A 20286-nucleotide genomic window follows, 5' to 3' on the forward strand; every position below is an offset into this window, starting at 1 on the left:
TTGAAACCTCCTCAGAGGGAATCATTAGATACTGATGCACAAGGGGTTTCTGCTGATCATGTTGGGTCTGTAAAAAGCGGTTGGCAAAATAAGGATCAGAGAGGATGGTGCGCCAACGCTTGGATACGAGCTTGCATCGAAAAGCAACTTTGTGGTGAGGGAGTCGACAAAGGATTTCGACTAAGACAAGGTCAGGGAGATTATCGATCGTCGATTTTGATGATCGCTGTGGCTGTTCATTGCGGCTTCTCTTGGAAGCAGGGATCATGGTGCCGGGATCTTTTTGTTACACATGTTGAGGATAGTGCATTGTTTTATAGTACTGTTGTTTTATATACATGCATATACGTATACAGATACAAAGTAAGTTGTGTGAAACCTAGACTGATTAGGAAAAAGTATCATTCTTTGTATCGGATTGCCTGTTGTCTGTATTTCAAATCCTAAAGAAAAAAGGAAACTGTTTTCTGTATAGAAAAAGAAAACTTCTGATCAGCATGCAGATAGTGATGGGGGTTAATTTTGATCTCTGAAGCAGTTCAAGAGGACATTACCAGTTTTGTGAAGGAGTTTCAGTAAGTTATTACTAGTCAGTAGATGAATGTAAGATGGACTCATATTTCTTCTTCTGAGACAAATCCAAGACCTGACCTATACCAATTTAAGTTATGGAGGTACAGACAGTATTCCAACTATACTATTGTAGGCTTTCTTTCACTATGCAAATTTGAAGGAAAATGTACATGGAAAAGTTTAAATGGTACTCAAAAGCAAGAAAAGAAGCTTGAGAACAATTTTCCTAGATAAGTCCTATGACTGGTGAGGTGCTAAAGATCGGCTTCTCCTTCAGAGTCTTTTTGTCCCAATTCTCAGAAATGCTTTTCCTCCTTGGCTTTGCCTCTCCCAGCATTGTGATTATATCTCTCATCGATGGTCTGTCTTTCGGTAGCTTTGCAGTACAAAGTAGCGCGATTCTGAGAACAAGAAGCATTTCTTCCTGGACATGCTTGCACTCTCCGGCTATGCTGGAGTCTAGTGCTTCTTCTAAAGCTCTTTTGTTTCTCATCTTCTTTCGAACAAACTCCACAACATCCACAGATTCCCCGAAAGCAGGGTCTACAGGCATTTTTCCAGTTAGAAGCTCTAAAAGAACTACACCATAGCTATAGATATCAGTCTTTTCATCAACCTTCATGGCATATCCGTATTCTGCAAAAGAAAACAAAGAACAGAATTCAAGTCAATATGGCTGACTAGTATGACAGTAAGGTTCATGTTAGTGCAATCAGACTAGTCTATGATTGATGTACTTAAGAACTTACCAGGTGCAATGTATCCATAAGACCCTGCCACCATTGAAACTGTCTCATTCTTGTGCATCATCATCCTTGCCAACCCGAAATCTGCTATTCTGGCATCAAGATTCTTATCGAGCAGAATGTTGTTTGATTTGATATCTCGGTGAATGACTGGTGGCTGACAGTCATGGTGAAGATAATTTAGACCTTGTGCTACCCCAACTGCTATGTTGTACCTTGAAACCCAATCAACCAGCAATTTTCCTGACTGATCTCCATGCAATGCACTACCCAAGTTCCCATTTGGCATGTACTCGTATACCATAATGACATCAGTTTCATTGTGGAGGTATCCTAATAACCGCACAATGTTCCTATGCCGGAGCCTGCCTAGGAGATTCACTTCAGCAAATAGGTCCTCCCCATTTTCAATGTCTGTCCCTGGCCTCCATAGCTTCTTAACTGCCACAACTGAATGCGGCCGATGGACTTCAGCCTTGTAAACAATACCAGCCCCACCCATGCCAATGACATTTGATTCCTTTATGCAAGCAAGAATGTCACTACTTGTGAAGTTGATTCTCTGAAATGCTACTAGCCTCCAAGGCCATTCTTCACTGCTCTGCTTGAACCAGCTGTCGGAGCTGCTATACAAGTACCACTTCTTATATATCCATCTCCCAGTTAAAATCATGACGCCGAGAGTTGAAATGACTCCAATACCAATGATGAATCCGGCAATGATGTGTTTGATGTGCATGTTCTGATGCCGGCCTGCTGTGGCAGCTAAACTATGAGCACATGGTGGAAGTATGCCTCCACAAAGACCAGCATTGCCTACAAGATCATTGGGATTTATGGTCATTAAGATACCATTTGCCGGGACTGGACCCTCAAGTCTGTTGAAAGACAAGTTGAGCATCTCCAAGGCTGGTGAGCTTCCAAAGCTATCAGGAATTCTACCTGTCAAAGAATTGTTGGACAGATCAAGAATGGACAATGTAGGCATTGTCGCGATAGCTCTAGGGATCTCACCACTGAACTGGTTACTTCTAAGGCTCAGACTCACTAGCTTCTCGCAAGAAGCTATACTCTCTGGAATGTATCCAGAGAAATGGTTGCTTGAGATATCAAGCACTGACAGGGAGGGGCAATCTTGGAACTGATCTGGGAGTTTGCCTTCCAAGTTGTTGTTGGAAGCCATGAAGGTTTGGAGATTTTGAATGGAGAGAATGCTAGAAGGAATAGAAGACTCAATGTGGTTCCAAGAGACATCAATGAAAGAAAGTGATGTAGACAAAGCAATATCCTGAGGAATTTCGCCAGTAAGATTGTTTTTAGCCAACTCTAGCCTTTGGAGATTAGGAAGTGTTCCAAGGCCAACTGGGATAGTTCCTGAAATGAGATTGTTTTGTATCCGAACACGAACCAATGACAAGCAAGTTGAAAGGCCTAATGGAATAGAACCAGAGAAGGAGTTGTTGAACAGAATGAGCTTAGTGAGATTGCCAGAATCACACAAACCTGGTGGGATACCGCCGGATAAGGAATTTGAAGACACATCTAGCCATTGCAGTGGAGAATTCTTGCCCAGGTTCATTGGCAATGAACCTGTCAGAGAATTCTTCCATAGCTCAAGTATAGCTAACTTGGTTAAATTGCCAAGCTTGGCAGGTACCAAACCTGTTAGCCTATTGCACATCAAGTTCAGAAGCTGCAAATTTGTCAACCATGCAAGCTCAGCTGGAATCTCACCCGAGATCTGATTATCAGAGAGATCCAGGTACACTAGAGATGTAATGTTACCAATCTCTGGTGGGATTTTTCCTGTGAAGTTGTTTTTGTACAAATAAACTGTGGTTAGTTTTTGTAGCCTACCTAATTCAGGTGGAATTTGACCACTGAGGCTGCCAACTGCTAAGTCAAGATACTGAAGATTGGTGAGATTGCCAAACTCTGCAGGGATTTCACCAACAAACTCATTGTATCCAAGAATAATAGTCTCCAAAGAAGAGAGCTCCCCAAGTTCTTTTGGAATGTTTCCGGTGAGATTGTTACCAGAAAGGCCTAGAAACTTCAGCTTCTGCAAGTTCTTGTATGTTGTTGGAACTGAACCTTCAAAGTAGCTCCCTCTGAAGTCCAGGATCTCAAGGGAAGTTGCATTGCCAAGATCCTCTGGAAGAAACCCCGAAAAGTTGTTGCTCGACGCGTTGACTGAAGTCAGCCCTGAAGCTCTTCCTAGGCCTGATGGGAACTCACCAACAAAGTAGTTGTTACTCACATCAATGATGCTCAGTGAGGTGAGGTTAGATAGGGACTTTGGGAGTGATGTTGTGAAGCCATTGCAAGAAATGTTGATAACAGAAAGACTAGTTAAGGCTTGAATGTGATCTGATACCAGGCCGCTGATGTTCATGTTGGAGATGTCCAGCTTCTCTACATAGCTTCTGGAGTTGCACATAATTCCAGTCCAGTTGCAATGGAGTGAACCAAGTTCTCCGGCCGCGTTGCTCGGCATTTTCCAATCCTTCAGGGCATCCATTGGATCAACTAGACCAGCTTTGAATGACAGCAAGGTTGATAGTTCATCACTAGGTGCAGTTTGAGCTCCCTCAGCAAAAATAAGAGAGAGGCCAATGGAACAGAAGAAGAACACCAAAAGAGTTGACATTGTGCTGTTCTTCTGGAATGTTTTCTGTTAACAAAAGGGTGGCATTTTCTGGGTTTTGTGGATCAAAATGAGAGAGGAAGAGACAGATTGATATAAGGGGTTGGAATTTGAGAGGGAAATAGCAAACCAAGGATTAAGTTAATGTGAATACGTGGGTTCTTGGGATATGAAGCAGCTAATTATATGCAACTAATGACTGTCAGGGTTTGGACTTATTGGAAATCTCCCAGACAGCAAAACATGGAGAGAATGTGTTTCCAGTGACTGAAGATTATACCACTTCCTTATTCACATAATTCATCATGGTCAACTTGATTGATACTTAACAATTAACTAATAATGGTACTAACTACAGTGGCTTATACTTAATTTCATAGTGCAAGATTGTACTTCCATTTTCTGTTTTTAACTGATCATCATTTTGCTTCACCATTTTCTTCACGATGAATCCATCTTTACCTTATACATTTAGTGAGGCGTTTAGTTCGGACAATGAAGCGAGAAAAACGAACCGAAAGAGGCCGAAGTGTTTCAATTTCATTAGTTTGATGCATCATTTCTACGTAACTTGTACTTATTAGACATGGTAAGAAATTTTTGTTTTCCGATTCTTAAACATCTAATCTACGAACCAAATAGTATTCAATTCCACCTCTGTCTAGGCTGTTTGTACATATAAGCAGTGAATCTAAGATTGATTTATTCTGCCTTTTGGGTTACAAAATAAGAGAGGCTTGAGTTGTTTATTGAGCCAATTTGTACTAGACATGATTAATTGAGGTGATTAGAATCTCTCCATGTTATAAGGTGGAAATAGATTAGAAAAAACTAACTTGGAACTTTCCCTGAGACTATGAAATGATGGGTCCCAATGATAAAAATGTGTCTGGAACAATCACATTCCAAATTCCAGTCCCTCCCCCCAAAAAACAATTGCAGACCCTCCACTACTTCACATGAACACTCTGGCTTGCTTAGCCAATTATTTATGAATCTAAACCAAGTATTTGCATTTGTGAAACACAAAAAGATAGAAGGGAGGGAGGGAGGAGATGATAATTGAGAGAAGCATGAAAAGATGGGAGGGGCTGGAGACCATGTGAAATGGCAGCTTCCTGGGTGAAGAACTCAAGTGCATGATTATTGGCATAGAATATATAGATATGTATCATCACCAGAATAATTACTACCTGCATCATTGCATCTATGATCCTTTTGCATACACATGATATATAATACACATTTTTCATTTGTGCTCATTTGATAATCAATCAGAGGGTTGCATTATTAGTTAGGTAACCTCCTCCTTTCACATGGCTATGTTAAAGCCAGTAAGCCAGCACCACCATTTTATCAGAAAAGAGAGAGATGTCTTTTGCAGAAAAATTAGAATTAAATAGGAAGATGGAGGAATCTGAATGTGGGCAGCATATGATATATGTATGATTCTGGTGTTTAGGCCTAAATGATTTTTGACAAATGTTTAGATGGATTAATGGCTAACATTAGCCCAACCTCACTAAGGTTCTGCTCAACTCTAGATCCGCACTATCGATTCGGATCATAATTCGGGTCGGATACGGTTTGGTAATGACCCCTAACCGGCTAACCCGTTCGACTTGAAATGCCTTTGAATTGTGCAACTCTTGTTTGAAGTTTTGTGTTTAGGATCAATGTTTGTTTAAGAAAAACAAAACTACTATGTATTGATTCGAATGAGGGAATTGGTTCAATGGTATTCGAGTCAACACTATCCAATTTTCGTCCTAATACACAATACCATATATATCGTATAACTCGACTCAAACGTAAAAGTATACTAATGCCTTGCTCTATGGTTACCAATAAGCTAAAAGTATAGGGTACATGTACGTTCGTTTCTTTGAAAGTGTAACTACATTGCACTAAAGTATCATTGTATCAATACATCATACGATTTGGTACTAACACGTTGCCATGAAGATATCGATATTTTCAACTAAAAGTGCATGCCTTGCTCCAAATATACTAATGTCTTCTCTAACGGTATGTTTGGATGCGAATGAATTTTCGGGAATTTAATAAAAAATAAGGAATTCTCAATTTCTTATGACTGTTTCCCTTGTTTGGATTATTATCCCATGAAATTAGCAATTTCCACGGGAAAATAATCGTGGAATTTGGAAGTTTAAATTCCCAACTTGAATTTCTCACAAAATAGGTGTCATTTGTCAATTCTCTTGACTGAGGTTAATCTAAATACAAATTCTTATCATTTTAAAACTCTACATCATGAAATCTAAACAATGGAATTCTTAATTAATAGAATTTAAATTCATGGAATTGTAATTCCCATAATTTTAAATTTTTTATAGAAATTAAAATTATTTTATTCAAACACAATGTAAAAGTCCCAATCTCGTACCCTTAAAACTATCTATGGATTTCTAGTTGAAGGTGGTTAGATATGTGGAGGTTTGGGATGCATGGCTGCAGAATTGAAATGCAGCTAGAAAATGAAGGAGATCGATCATCGAAACTGGTATTATAAAGTATTTGTTACATGGATGAAGATCAAATCCTGACCGACGCATGAGTTTGGATGTTTTGTTTTGTCAATATCACAAACGAGGAATGGTATTGTGTCCAATGGCATCATTGGGAAATGACGAAAAGATAGGATTTCGCTGTTAAGCTATCAAACAAATTAAGAACGTACACATCAACCTTCTACTTTAGGGGATAACGAAATGTATTTAGATAAGCATCTTTCCCCAACTGGATCCTCGAATCATATCCACAAGAGAAAGATCTAAACTATGCCTTACTGTGCAAATCCTTCAACAAGAAAATTAATCGATCAATACAAGAACACATGCAAGAACTGAAAATGGAGAACAAATTAGCAGTACATATATAATCAGAAATGAAGTTGGAGATCGAGGAGGGTCCTAATGAAGAATCTGAGAAGAGCAAAACAAACAAGTGATTATTAACTGATACAGTGACATATGCTTGAAGTAAAAGTGTGATGATCGAGATGAGCCAAGAGCCATGACTTGCCGGGTTACAATTCTATATAAAGTACTACTCGATCAGTCGGATCAACCTTTCTCCTTTGGTTGTTTCATATCTCTTGCTGAGCTATAGCAGCAGTAGAAAAGCCACTGCCGACGACAAAGCTCCACTGTAACCATTCTTTCCATCGGAAAAAGAAGACGATCGTTGATGATCGAGCCTCAGAACATGGTTGGTTTCCACAAAGATTGATGAACTTGAACTCGATCTCCGCTGAACTCTGATCAATCTTTCTTCAAGAAGAAAACTTGTGTAATAGTACTTAGCACTTACTTTGAGCATATGACTTTCTTTATAGCTAGTGATAAGTGTGTGGAGTTGAAGGTGTTATATATAAGACTAGGAGAGTATCTTACTTCTTAATATATATGACATTTTCAAGGGGGTAATAAGTAGGGTTTATGTTTGTAATAGCTTGGCTAGAATATATAGGCATGTTCCATACTAATCAAGGAGCATTATCTATATTATATTATATAAGTGATTTTATGTTTATGCATTTGTTTTCTCCTACTTAATTTCATATATCATCTAATACACTCCAAACTTAATTTAAAAATAATATATCATAAAGCTTTTTTTCTTTGGGACTAAAATTTATACACCACTATTTACAATCCACACACCTCTGCCCCACTTTTTATAAGAAAATGTCTAAAATATCTAAAATATCTCTATCTGTAGACAACTTGAACTTGAAGAGATTAAAACATGGATGGTTTAGACATTTCTTTATAAAAAATGAGACAGGGGTGTGTGGATCGTAAAAAGAGGTGTGTAAATTTCACTTTTTTTTTTGGATAATATCATAAAGCTTAAGCCACTAATGAAGAAGGAGATGATGATTAGAAGCAAGTGTTTTGAATATCCTAGAATCTACACCCACCAATAATAGAAGATTTGAACAGGGCAACAACAAAAGTTTAGCCTTTTTTTCTTTCTTTTCTTTATGTCAATGAAAACATGTAGTGCTCTTTGGTCTTTAATCAAAGTGGTGACATAAAGTTTATGACATGTCTTGTAAGTGAAGAAAAATAAAAAAGGGAATCATATCTAACAGAAGCTTTTAGCATTGTTGAAAAAGCAGGATATGATCCCAATTACCCTCTCTTATTTTCTTCATATAACGATTTTTTAGATTCTATTTAACAAAAATTTTGTTTAATTTGATTTATTTATTTTTTGATTAGAAAAAATATTACTGTCATGTCATCTGTCAGATCATAGTCACAATTAATAACAACTATTTGATCAACTAAGATCTAAGGGATGAAAACAAATGTAAAAAATAGTGTCAAATATTGTGTCCCTTGAACCGGACCCTATATATATATTAATAATTTTAGAAAGCTACTCATTCTCATAATCAATCAAAAGCTGATTACGCTCAACAATTTTAAGAACGTCATAGCTAGTTGAAGGAGACTCCAAGTTGCTAATAGATTGTATTAATAGAAAGTCGGCCATTCCTTAAAGAATCCGGTCTTTGGTACAAGACATTCAGGAGTTAACTTGATTATCCATCATATATACTGTGAAGCAAACTATGTTGTCGATCGTTTGGCTGATCACGCTCACTCCCATTCCCATAAGTCCCATCTAGGTCCAACTATTTGGTTTCACTTTCTTCCCCTTTCCATCTTCCCAACGTTCAACTTGGATCAATTGGAAATGAGAGTTGTACGCGGGTTTCTTTTGTAAGTTTCTTTTCCTTTCAGTTGGATCGACAAAAAAAAAAAAAATAAATAAAAAAAATAAAAAAAGGCTTATGGACCAAAGAAGCAACTAAATAACAGGCCTGTGTTGTCGTCTGATATGTAGAGCGCCAGAGCGGCCCAAACAAAACTGGATATCGGGTTTGAGCAAACCCGATTCCACGACGCAAACATAGACCTTACCGCAGAGGATCTATCATAACTTTGAAACTAGTAGGACTTTCCAAAGCGCTTGAAATGAAGACAAGCCAGAGAGTTCAAACCCAGAAAATCCCAATCCCAAACCCCTCTGAATTTCTCGAGAAAAATCTCCCCAATTTCTCGAGAAATTGAAAAACGAATTTCTCTTTACTATGAAACCACGGTTCCTCTTGATCGTAGCGTTTCTGCTCTCCGCCGCCGCCGCGATTCGATCATCGGACGCCGCGTCCGCGCGGCAGCGCACGCCGGAGGCTTACGTCACGCTTCTCTACGGCGATGAGTTCCTTCTCGGCGTCAGAGTGCTCGGCAAATCGATACGCGACACCGGATCCACCAAGGACATGGTCGTCCTCGTCTCCGACGGCGTCTCCGGCTACGCCATGAGCCTCCTCAAGGTCAGTGGTTCTCGACTTGAATTTACTATTTTGCCCCTGTGGAAATCGGAGGTAGGATCAGTTCAGGCTTAGTTGAGCTGGAAGAAGTTGCCTTTTGTAGAGTAGTGATGTAGTGCTTAGCTGAATTGGAAAGTGATTTTGGAGAAAAGCAGAAGCTAAATTATGCTGCTTTGTTTCGAGAATCGGAGTTTTCAACTAAGAAATGAGCAGTGGATTGATGGATTTTTTTTGAATGTGCAGGCTGATGGATGGATAGTGGAAAAGATTAGCTTATTGGCGAATCCGAATCAAGTTAGGCCGACGAGATTCTGGGGTGTGTACACAAAGCTGAAGATTTTCAACATGACTAACTACAAGAAAGGTATATAATTGTTTGATATCTGAAGTTTCGTTGCGGTTTTGTGCGTTGTGGTTCTTATTGTGTGGAATGTGGGGTTATGCAGTTGTGTATCTTGATGCGGATACTATTGTGGTGAAAAGTGTGGAGGATCTTTTCGAATGCAGCAAGTTCTGTGCTAACTTGAAGCATTCTGAGAGGCTGAACTCGGGAGTGATGGTGGTGGAACCGTCTGAACGTGTGTTTCAGGACATGATGGGGAAAGTGACCACTTTGGAATCTTACACTGGAGGTGAGATGAATTGCGATGTAATTTTAGTCGCTTCGTACTGCATGTATGTATATTTTCATGTCATTGAGATATTTTGATTCATGTAGTGGGTGTGATTGATCAGTAAATGTAGATTACAGTTTTATAATCATACTCAATGTGGGGAAATGGTGACCTAGTTAATGATGATTATCTGTACAAATAGTAAGTGATTGCGTAAGGAAGTTAAATGCAATGTCCGACTTGGTGTTGGAAAAGGTGTGAGCTTTCAAGTTGAAGCTTCTATGCTTTGGCAAAGTAATATAGCTGAACTTATGAAGGCTAATGTCTATACTAATATTGGTGCTCACAAAATTAAGTTGGAATTTCTAGTTCGTTATTTTGAACACCTCAACTTCTTTCTTATACTTGTACTTCAGTCTGTCAAAGGAGTTCCCTGATATTATGTGTTGAATAATATTAGTTGGGTGCTGATCACATACTCGTCTGCATGCTTAGATCACCTTTTACAAGTTGATTACTTCCTGATTTCTTTTGCATTCTGTGGACAACCAGTGATACACTGTAGTGTCCTCCACTGTAACTTATTACTTATCTATTTTTATATTTACAGGAGATCAGGGGTTTCTGAATTCTTATTACTCGGATTTTCCCAATGCACATGTTTTTGATCCAAACTTGGCACCAGAGGTTCGCAAGTCTAGACCAGTTCCTGAGATGGAGCGACTTTCAACATTATATAATGCAGATGTTGGTCTCTACATGCTGGCAAACAAGGTACATATACATAAATATGATGAAACAATTTTTTTTAGGCTGATTGACTAGTTTTAACTTCCACTACCATCACTGATATTGTTTCCTCCTTGACTATGAAATTTAAATCTTGAGCTACGGCTTCATTTATCATTGAGGGGTAATCTTTATTCCATGTGTATTCAAGGAGTAAAATTTACATTGAAGAAGTATACAATAGGTTAAGGTAGTACTGTTTAGTTTTGATTTTTTAAATTGTAGTTTTATGGACTATATGATATTGTAAGCTCAACCTTTTAATCAGTGAACATGAAGCTAATAACGTACCAAAAATGCTAACTTTTAATAATTGTAGGTAGTGTTATTTTCTGACTCATGCTGTTGAATGTGGAACTTCAAATTAAAGCTGTAAATATGTCTCGTATCCATGCTTTGATTGAGCAATACGGACATGACTAATGTGAATTGGCTAACTGGGAGTGTACACGGTTTATGTGTAATTTTCATGTGATTTAAGTTGTTTAATCTTCTTATGCATTATACTTGCAGTGGATGGTTAATGAAAGTGAACTCCGTGTCATTCACTACACCCTCGGTCCCCTCAAACCTTGGGATTGGTGGACATCTTGGCTTTTGAAACCTGTTGATGTCTGGCAGGTATTTTACGTTCTATTCTGTTTCCTGAGTATAACATATCTCTTTATCAGTACACAATTGTACATGTTTAGGGGTGACTGGTATATTGGTAGGGGGGAAGATGTTGAGTTGCTCATGCAATTTCATTGAACTGATCTTGCATCTTTTGCAATTGAAGGAAATATGTTAAATCACTTGTGCCAAATTTCTTTTTTAATATGTTCACTAATATGCAGGATGTTAGAAAAGGGCTTAAGGACTCCCTCCCGGGAACTGGAGGAGGAATAAATCCAAATGATGCTCTTGTTGTCAAAATTCTTTTCTCGATACCGTTTTTGGCTCTGCTGTTTTGTTACTATCGATCTTTTCTTCAGGTTAGCAATTGTGTGATTACTTGCATGCAGATATATGAATTCCGAATTTTCATTTGTATATATTTGTATATCAACCCTTATCTATTTCAATGCAGACACGGGAATACTTTGGCTCCTTATGTCGAAGTTCATTTTATGACCAAATCAAGCACATTTACTACAAAATCAAATCTACTGGGACTCTTAACTATGCGGCTGTTTCTACGTCATCCAACATTAATCTCAGTAATCAGGTTAGGTTCCTGTCTCAGTTCCTTTTTTTGGGTTGGCACGGTTTAGTTTCATTCTCATGCTCTTCATATTGAAACTTTAAAGGGAATTATTATCTTCTTCACATATCCAACTATTTAGTGTCATATGGTCATTCAATTTGACCTGTGTTAAATAATTCTTTGTTTGTCTGCAGACCAAGGTTCCTTGTTACTTGGGTGGGATGTCTATAGTTGCCTGTTTCATGGCTGCTATGGTCGCCCTTGTGGTTGGTCTTGCAGTTGTACCTCGACAAGTTATGCCATGGACTGGTTTACTATTGATGTATGAGTGGACATTTACAATCTTCTTCTTATTGTTTGGAGGCTATATCCATCTAGTTTACCAATGGGGGAGGACAACAGCAGTGCAAGCAACATTTTCCTCTGGTTCTGAATCAGTAGATGATGATTCTGGAAAACGTTAGTTGACCTGGATTATCTAAGATTAATATCTATGGTCATACAGCAAAGTTTTTCCTTATTTGTAGGTGTTTATTTTCTAAATGGTTTGTGGTTATTGGACATGTTACAGGTCATCAACGGCAAGTATCATTATGTGATAGTGCTTCATTGCATTATGGGTTAGGAATGGCTTTTCTGGCTGTTGCTGCTCCATCTTTGCCATGTCTTTTTGGTGTCACTGCTCTATTTTTAAGGTAATTTGCTTGACCAGTCATACTGATGTCAGTTGAATACTGTTGGTTTACCCCATGAAACATTTGGGTTGTAGTCGCAGCATTGATCCTTTTGAGCTGATTTTAAGCATGATGTCAATAGGATCGATACATTAGATTTATGTCACTTAATATCATAAGCTTATCACTCATGTTACCAGCTCTTAAAGTTCTATCTGTCATCAGTCTTTAACAGTCTTCATTCATGATCCAAGTTTGTGCTCATGTTCCATCTTCTGTTTTAAAGACTTGAAGTGCATTATCCAGTTGCTTGTTTACTCATAAAAACCTGAGATATTCCTTTATAATCTTTTACAGGTTAGGTTTAATGGTTGTGGGAGGCCTAATTTTGGCATCCTTCATGACTTATGCGTCAGAGCACCTTGCGACTAGATCATTCTTGAGAGGCCTTGAAGACCGAGATGCTACGAGAAGTAGGAGCTTTTGTTAGATCTGTTACCAGTGAACTAAAACCGACCATGTAAAACTATTGACCAAATGACCATGTCTTGTAAGCAGTGTTTGATTCGTTTGTTGTAATCTGTTTCAGAATGTAAATTATTGCCAGAAAGTCTGTTGATAGTGTTTTCTGCTCCAGGAAATTTTTTGGTGTAACATTGTTACAGAAACCATTAATTATACTGCTTTAACATTCTTCCCCACAATCTAGTAGAGGAATAGTTCTTAAACGCTCAATTGTCCCCAAAATTTCTAGTTTCTTAAGCTGTGTAGAAGTTCATAATTATAAACAAACAGAAAAATAATCGTGTGAGGATTCTTTATGATGTCAAAAACTTTGATAAGGTATGTTATCCCCACAAAGGTTATATATTGCAAGCATGAGAAAAGGTTGAACATGTTAAATCAAGAGAGGCAAGCAACAACCACCAAGGCACCAACCAAAGCATCACATCATTCAGCTGATAGGGTGCCAAAATATAAGTGAGCGACCCTATGAAGTATGAAATATGAACTTGTGAAGTGTCCCACCATGCCAATATGAGCAATCACCTTCAGGCAGAACATAGCATACAACTTCTGAGGAACTTCCATTTTTTTTTTTTTCAAACCTATTAGTACCTCTTAACATCAAATGAATCTATACGATCGAGCTTAAAATGAATTACGAGTATTTGTAAAACATTTTTTAAGGTATTGAGTAAATTCTGAAGATTGGGATATGCCGCTCGCTCCTCTTCTACCAAACTCGATCAAGAAAAAATTACAACTTAAAAAGAAGCCACATGTTTGGGAATACAAAATCTTTGAACTAATCCAACTAGCTGAATTATGAGAGCCTATTCGGCGCACCCGTCATCTCCACCGTCTTTAATTTTTTTTTTTTTTTTTTTCGGGTTCAAAATCGACGGTGAATACCCCGGGTGCGCTGTATAATTTCCACTGAATTATATAAACATTCCTATAAAGTTGTAGGTACGGACACTCCAAGTCCACAACAACTGAACAAAGTGCTTATTCACCAATATGCAATTCTATAATGATATCACTCTGGATCCGTCTTCTCTCTAATTTGCTTATCAGATTCTGGATCTTACAATTTCACAAGCTCTCGATCATATGCATGTAACAGTCATGGATGAGCTAATCATCAACCACGTTTGTATATAAGAGTATATATTCTCTACGATGGTTGTCACTGAGCCTTTGATGAGTCATGGACCAATAGAAAATCCACTCTGGATTGTCCTTTTGGTCTTCATCTTTTCTTTCTTTATACACACTTGCATGTCATTTTGCACTAGCCAATCGGTGACACATGGTGACCAACTCAAAGTTTAACAAAAGGAAAAAGGAAAAGGAAATTATTGTGATGATAGTTGGGTGAGACTTTTAGTCATTCATCATCGATCCTTATCTTGAATTGTACCCGATATAACTAGTTATATACCATAATAACGTAGAAAATATGAAGATGTGGTTATGGCCCCTAATGTTCTTGCTTTAACAATTTGAGCAGTTTGGTCCAAAAGATTCCTTCTCCTCAATAAAGTATGCGTATCTTTCTTTCACTCTAAGACACATGCATATTTCTTGATATACAAACATCTCGCTCGATCTAGATAGTGTTAAAGTATCATAAGAATACTCTTTTCTAGAGTCGTATTTTGCTCTTTAAACGGTATCGATTTCACAATAACTGAAACATACAACATACTTAAAATGTGTAGAATACAAGTTCTCTTAGACGGTTAACATTTACCTTTTATTTCGATTTAGTTTGGGTTTGGGCATGTTAATGAGCATATTGTCGGCACTAGTACCATGCGTTAAGTTAGTAACAGGAGTTCATTACATTATCCAAGATGTAGGTTTTCTTATTTTTCTTTTCCCAACTATATGGAGCCAATGAGCCAATACCGGCATAGCCCTTATCAGCAGCCCCACGACTTCACTTTTTATTATGAACCAGCTCGATCCATCTTCAATCTTTCTGTGTTAAACATGTGCTGGGGAACAATGGCAGCATGTAGGGGCCTGGTCTTTCACTCACACCAAGACGCGTGTAAGAATATGATGGATCAACTGCAGTAGTAGCTCACATATAATGATCTCTGATTGTGCCTCATCAATACAACCTAACATTAAGAAACCTAAAATTTGAGACCCTCGATATATATAATTACATTCATTGATTCAACTCCAAGCATTCTTAAGCCCTTTAGAGGATCGGTATCGATCATTGAAGTAGTTGAAAATTGAAACTAGAGGATAAGAGTATCAGACAAGTATGGGGAGAAGGCTTTAATTTCTATCCATTCACGTAGCTGTACCAAGATTCCATATCTCCTTCACCTATCATCTAGTACTGATCATTGTACGGAGAAACTAACTCATTTTGGGACATACGAATCAAAATTACTGTTCAGATATCAGTACGTACAGTAAAAGCATATATGCATAATTGATGAACAGAAAGTTCTGAGGTGTCGACGATTCATTGTTCCATTAACAAAAAGAATACTGAAAACCCAGAAAATTAAACCCCAGAATTGTGTTGTACAATGAAATGGAGGTCTCTCACGTACAGTAGTCATGGAGCATACAAGAAACTAAAAGTCCAAAACGCATGAACATCGCAGAAACGGAAACCCTAGAACGATAATACAGAAACAAATTTTATTACAGCATATTTCCTCCATGGATTTCGTGGCAACGAAGCCGAAATCAGTAGGTACTAGGAAGGAAAGGGTCATTGCAATCAAAACGAAAAAGGGAAAGGGATAATATATGATCGAATATGATCCAATATATTCGATCAAAAAGCCAAGAAACCAGACTTGCCTGAGGTTACATTTCTCTCCTCAAGTACGTACTCAATCATCACCCTTCTTTATTTACTTGTGAAAATCAGGCCAGACCTGAAAGCCTCCGAATCTCGAATGTGCTCTCAACATTCTTGATCTCTGCAGCTCTTGAACCACCATGGTCATGATCTCTTCGATTCCAGACAACTCAACTCAGTGACTGTATAAGGAGGAAAATAAGGAGAAGCTAGCTGAAGAAGGAGAAGGAGAAGGAGATGCAGAGCGATAGAAGTTGGGGGTGGTTGGTTCTACTTATAATGAATGAGCCGGGGAAGCATAGGGATTAGATTCCTAATTCATGATGTGAGAGACGGATCAAACAAAGGTGAAAATGAAATTTTTAGTAAACTAAGCCACGTGTTTACGTATTTCTCATAGAGCTAGGAGGTCAGGAGGACCTACTTCACATGTCTGTTCGTGTTGTGCTTATTAAAAGGAATGTTCCATTAAGTTCAAGAGAGGATATAACTGAGCTATCTAGTTTGGAACTTTGGATTCACTTAGCCAAAGAAACAATAAAACTGAAAAAAGAGAAGGAAGCAATAGAACAAAATTAATTGTTGTTCATAGTTGGCCAAAGCTCCTCATTGGAGAAGCTAAGCTGGCTTCTAATCAATTAAGTCAATGATCGACTAGGTTGTTATGTACCCTCGTTTGTTAACACAAGATAGCTCTTGGGGATTGCATAAATGTCATCATAAGAAAATGGCAGCTTTGGTTTACTTGCCTATATATGTAACTTTTTTAAGAGGTTGGAGTGTAATATATTAATTGATTTAGTTACTTGTGTTGAATGGTTTCCTCGTTTCTTTTTATGTGATATATATATATATATATATATATGGTGATCTCCTTATATAGACCTATAAACTGAACGATAGAGATGTGATTCTGTGATTGAAAAGTTTGTCAAATACTCTATCCCTAGAAATGAATCAAAATTATGGATCATTCAATGGAAGAGCCCTGATATATATATATAAGATGTGAAATTGCTTACAAACTTTTCATGTGTTTTCTTTCATGCGGGTTTTAAAGTTACATGCATTGATCCAATTGATCCAATGGAAATGTAAGAGCAACTTTAGCAGACTCTCTATTTTAGTTTTTAATTATTTTAGAGAGCGTGTTTATTTATTTTATTTTTTTTCGAAGCTCCAGTAGACTAGTCAAAGTTTAGTTATTATGACGTTTAACTATCTCGCTAGCTAAATATAGAGCGAGATGACTCAGATGAAGCTACATATAATTTAATACATTTATTGTAAGATATTTTACATGATATATAAATATATTTAAACTATTTAATCTTTATTTGAATAATAATGTTGATGTAATACTAACTAAAATAGAGAGCATTAATGCAACCGCATTTATAAAGTGGGTAGCCAAAATAACATTTTAGCTAATTTGACTAAAATTTAACTACAAAATGACTAGTATTGTTAAAGATGCTTTAACTACCTAGCTTTTCTTTCCATAAACTAATTAATAATCTAGGATTTGAATTGGTAGTTGGTGATCATCGACGATCAATAGGACAATAGGTAATAAACTTGTAGGAAAAGAGCTTGGCAAACATAATTTGTTTCAACCTCCATCTAAAAACAATGTAGTTTGCTCTAAAAAAATAAAAAAATAAAAAAAATGTAGTTAATTACCATTTGCTTGGAGTTGACTTTACATGAGGCTATTGGCAAGATTCACATAACAAATTAAAAATAAGTGTAAGCCAGCAATTTTGTAGCACGAAAATGGTGCTTTGCATATGTACGTAATGATTCACGACTCATCGTCAGTGACTCAGTGGGCCGGGGAAGGTCTCTATTGGAAACGTGGCCGGGTAGATCGGCCGCCGGACTTGTAATTGACTACAAAGTCAAGGGAACGTTCTGTTGTGCAGTTGAGATTGTTTTATTTTGTTGTTGTTGAAATAACCGGATGATTTCCAGTGACAACAAAAATCATGACGAGCTTATTAGCTCAAGCCAGAGAAATCAGAAGAAAACTCATTACATCCGTTGCTAAAATCAAATATAACAAACTAATAAAGTTCCTGAAAAGATTAACCAAAATGGTGTCCAAAAACATGTACACGTAACTAACTAGAATAAGAAATCAAAAACCTTAATTATCCCACAATGTGACCAAACAACCTGTATGAAGCCTAGAGGCACAATGGTGAACATGTTCACAAGCTGCCTGAGAAATTCACATCATGGGCTAATTAGGGTATCATCCTACCCTTGTGGGTTGATTGTTTCCTCCACCACCGTCTCGGGCTCCGACACCATGCCACCGAACCAGACACTATGGAGTCTGAACTAGACACACCATCACCTGCTTTGGTTCAGTTGCGGCAAACACATGGCTTTCCTCTCTTCTTGCTTGGTTGACCAACATTAGATCCCAAAGAAGGAACCATCTAGGATTTCATGTTGTAGATCAACATGAACCAAATTCGAAGAATGTTTTGTGCGATTACCAGGCAGGGCCTCTTCTTCCTAGCCTTGTCAAACTCTGGTGAGCCTTGCCGACACCAACATCGGATAGCAATGATGCGCTTCTCCTCTAAAACAAGAGAATTGTATGATTTTAAAACGATTAAGTTATACAATGTGGCTTCAAATTCAGCCATACATGAGACAAAACCCCTTTCTATAACACACAAATTTTAATTTGAGCCAAAAACACTTGTGCTATAACAAGAGGGCTTTTCCATTCCTATGTGCTTATAGACACCAACATATTTTGAACCATGCATTATAGCATCAAAACTCCATTTCTTTTATTATTTTGTTCGCGGTTGAGCTTAAGCGACCCATGGGTACCATGTTTCGTATAACCTATTGAATTTGTTATTTTCAGAAGTGTTGACTGTATTTCCAAGTTTGTGTTGTCTTCAATTCTTCTTACACCAACCTTGGGAACCTCAGTTATCAAAAAAGTCAAGTATTACATCTCCTTTGAATTCTCACCCAATTTGAGCTAAAACCTCTTGTTGTAGCACACGGGTTTTCAGAAAATTTCACTTTTTCTGAACCTTTACCTTTTTTCATTCATGTGTGCTTATAGACACATCCTAACATATTTTGAACCATTCTAGCATCAAAGATTTGTTCCTTTTATCGTTTTGCTAGCGATCGGGCTTAAACGACTCACCAGTACCGTGTTTCGTATAACCTGTTGAATTTGTTATTTTCGATGGTGTTGAGTGTATTTCTAAGCTTTTTTTGTCTTCAATTCCTTTCATACCAGCCTCGGGAACCTCAGTTTTCAATAAAAAGTTACGTATTATCCCTTCCCTCAAGTTTCACCCAATTTAAGACAAAACTCATTCTTGTGTCTTTACATACAAGCTCTTAACATCTTTTAAACCTTTATTTCACCTTAATTAATTTTTTTTTTTGGACCCATGGATCTTTCATTCTTATGTGTTTATATACACCTCTTAACTTCTTTTAAACATTTATATCACCTTAAATTCGTGGGAGTTTGACAAAATCAGGGTATATGATGAGAAGGAAGTAGATAATCTTTGATTTTAACTTTTCTCAACCACTAATTTTAGTCAAAGTCCAAGAAGAGTTGATCAATCAAACAAACTAAAACCAGTTAAATTTCTTAATATCATCAAATTTTAACCACCATATGTGGTCGAGTTGGTAAAATCTCAATTTATTCTTAGTGACCCGGGAAGGAGGAGAAAGTATTATAACAAGATCTATCGACGCATATTAGTCTTTAGGTCTAAAAAACTTTTAAAGATACTGTCGTTGATACTTTTAAAAAAAAAACATCATCAAATTATCCTTATCCAACTCTTAAAAAGGGCAAAAATTTTCATTTCAGGTCCATGAAAAAGCATACAAGCTAGTATGACAATCCAGTGCATTGTCACCATGATAAGGAACTTGATGAACACCAATGAATCTCCAAGTCTGCTTCTAATGACTGTTGAACTGGGTTTTTGTCGATAGGAACCAATGAGATCTCGAAACCTAGCCGATCACATTGTCTACAAGAGCAGCAGATCCCACAGAAAGTGGCATCTTCTTCTGTGCTTATAATGACTTAGAAATCTTCAGCACGAAGCACATCATCAACAGTGATGGGGATGGGGTACCAAGAACTATATATTGGACACATTTTTCTCGTACAAGTAGACAACAAATGTCCCCACTCTGTTCCTGGTAGTCTCTGTCTATCTATGATAGGTGACTCAAAGTTTAGATTCCCAGTAATATCATTAAGTTTAAGCAAATAGTATGATGGTTATTTTCTTGATGCATCTTGAAGTTACTAAAGGTGAATAGTTGGAGGC

General features: G+C 37.5%; 2 protein-coding genes across 2 annotated transcripts; one reads left to right on the forward strand and one right to left on the reverse strand.

Annotated features, from left to right (window-relative positions):
• Nucleotides 1-799: 799 nt before the first annotated feature.
• LOC101297160 (leucine-rich repeat receptor-like protein kinase PXL1-like) lies at nucleotides 800-3969 on the reverse strand. The gene is made up of 2 exons (XM_004302059.1): nucleotides 1323-3969; nucleotides 800-1209 (listed from the first exon to the last, which is right to left on the reverse strand). Exons 1-2 carry the CDS (start codon nucleotides 3967-3969, stop codon nucleotides 800-802), a joined length of 3057 nt encoding a protein of 1018 aa, XP_004302107.1.
• A 5027-nt stretch (nucleotides 3970-8996) lies between these two features.
• On the forward strand, nucleotides 8997-13541 carry LOC101297453 (putative glucuronosyltransferase PGSIP6-like). Its single transcript, XM_004302060.1, has 10 exons — nucleotides 8997-9337; nucleotides 9578-9698; nucleotides 9781-9966; nucleotides 10559-10722; nucleotides 11251-11358; nucleotides 11574-11711; nucleotides 11807-11944; nucleotides 12118-12382; nucleotides 12495-12618; nucleotides 12955-13541. The coding sequence occupies exons 1-10, from the start codon at nucleotides 9095-9097 to the stop codon at nucleotides 13085-13087; spliced, it is 1620 nt and encodes a 539-aa protein (XP_004302108.1). The 5' UTR covers nucleotides 8997-9094; the 3' UTR covers nucleotides 13088-13541.
• Nucleotides 13542-20286: the final 6745 nt, after the last annotated feature.

The sequence above is a fragment of the Fragaria vesca genome, linkage group LG6 (assembly GCF_000184155.1).
Source record: "Fragaria vesca subsp. vesca linkage group LG6, FraVesHawaii_1.0, whole genome shotgun sequence".
NCBI classification, from domain to species: domain Eukaryota; kingdom Viridiplantae; phylum Streptophyta; class Magnoliopsida; order Rosales; family Rosaceae; genus Fragaria; species Fragaria vesca.

Excerpts from the sequence above, each read along its gene's own strand:
- LOC101297160 (XM_004302059.1), bottom strand. The coding sequence starts at position 3,969 with ATGTCAACTCTTTTGGTGTTCTTCTTCTGTTCCATTGGCCTCTCTCTT. Across the intron at positions 1,210-1,322 it reads TTATGGATACATTGCACCTG|AATACGGATATGCCATGAAG; the intron begins GTAAGTTCTTAA and ends TTTCTTTTGCAG.
- LOC101297453 (XM_004302060.1), top strand. The coding sequence starts at position 9,095 with ATGAAACCACGGTTCCTCTTGATCGTAGCGTTTCTGCTCTCCGCCGCC. Across the intron at positions 10,723-11,250 it reads TCTACATGCTGGCAAACAAG|TGGATGGTTAATGAAAGTGA; the intron begins GTACATATACAT and ends TTATACTTGCAG. Across the intron at positions 11,945-12,117 it reads ACATTAATCTCAGTAATCAG|ACCAAGGTTCCTTGTTACTT; the intron begins GTTAGGTTCCTG and ends GTTTGTCTGCAG.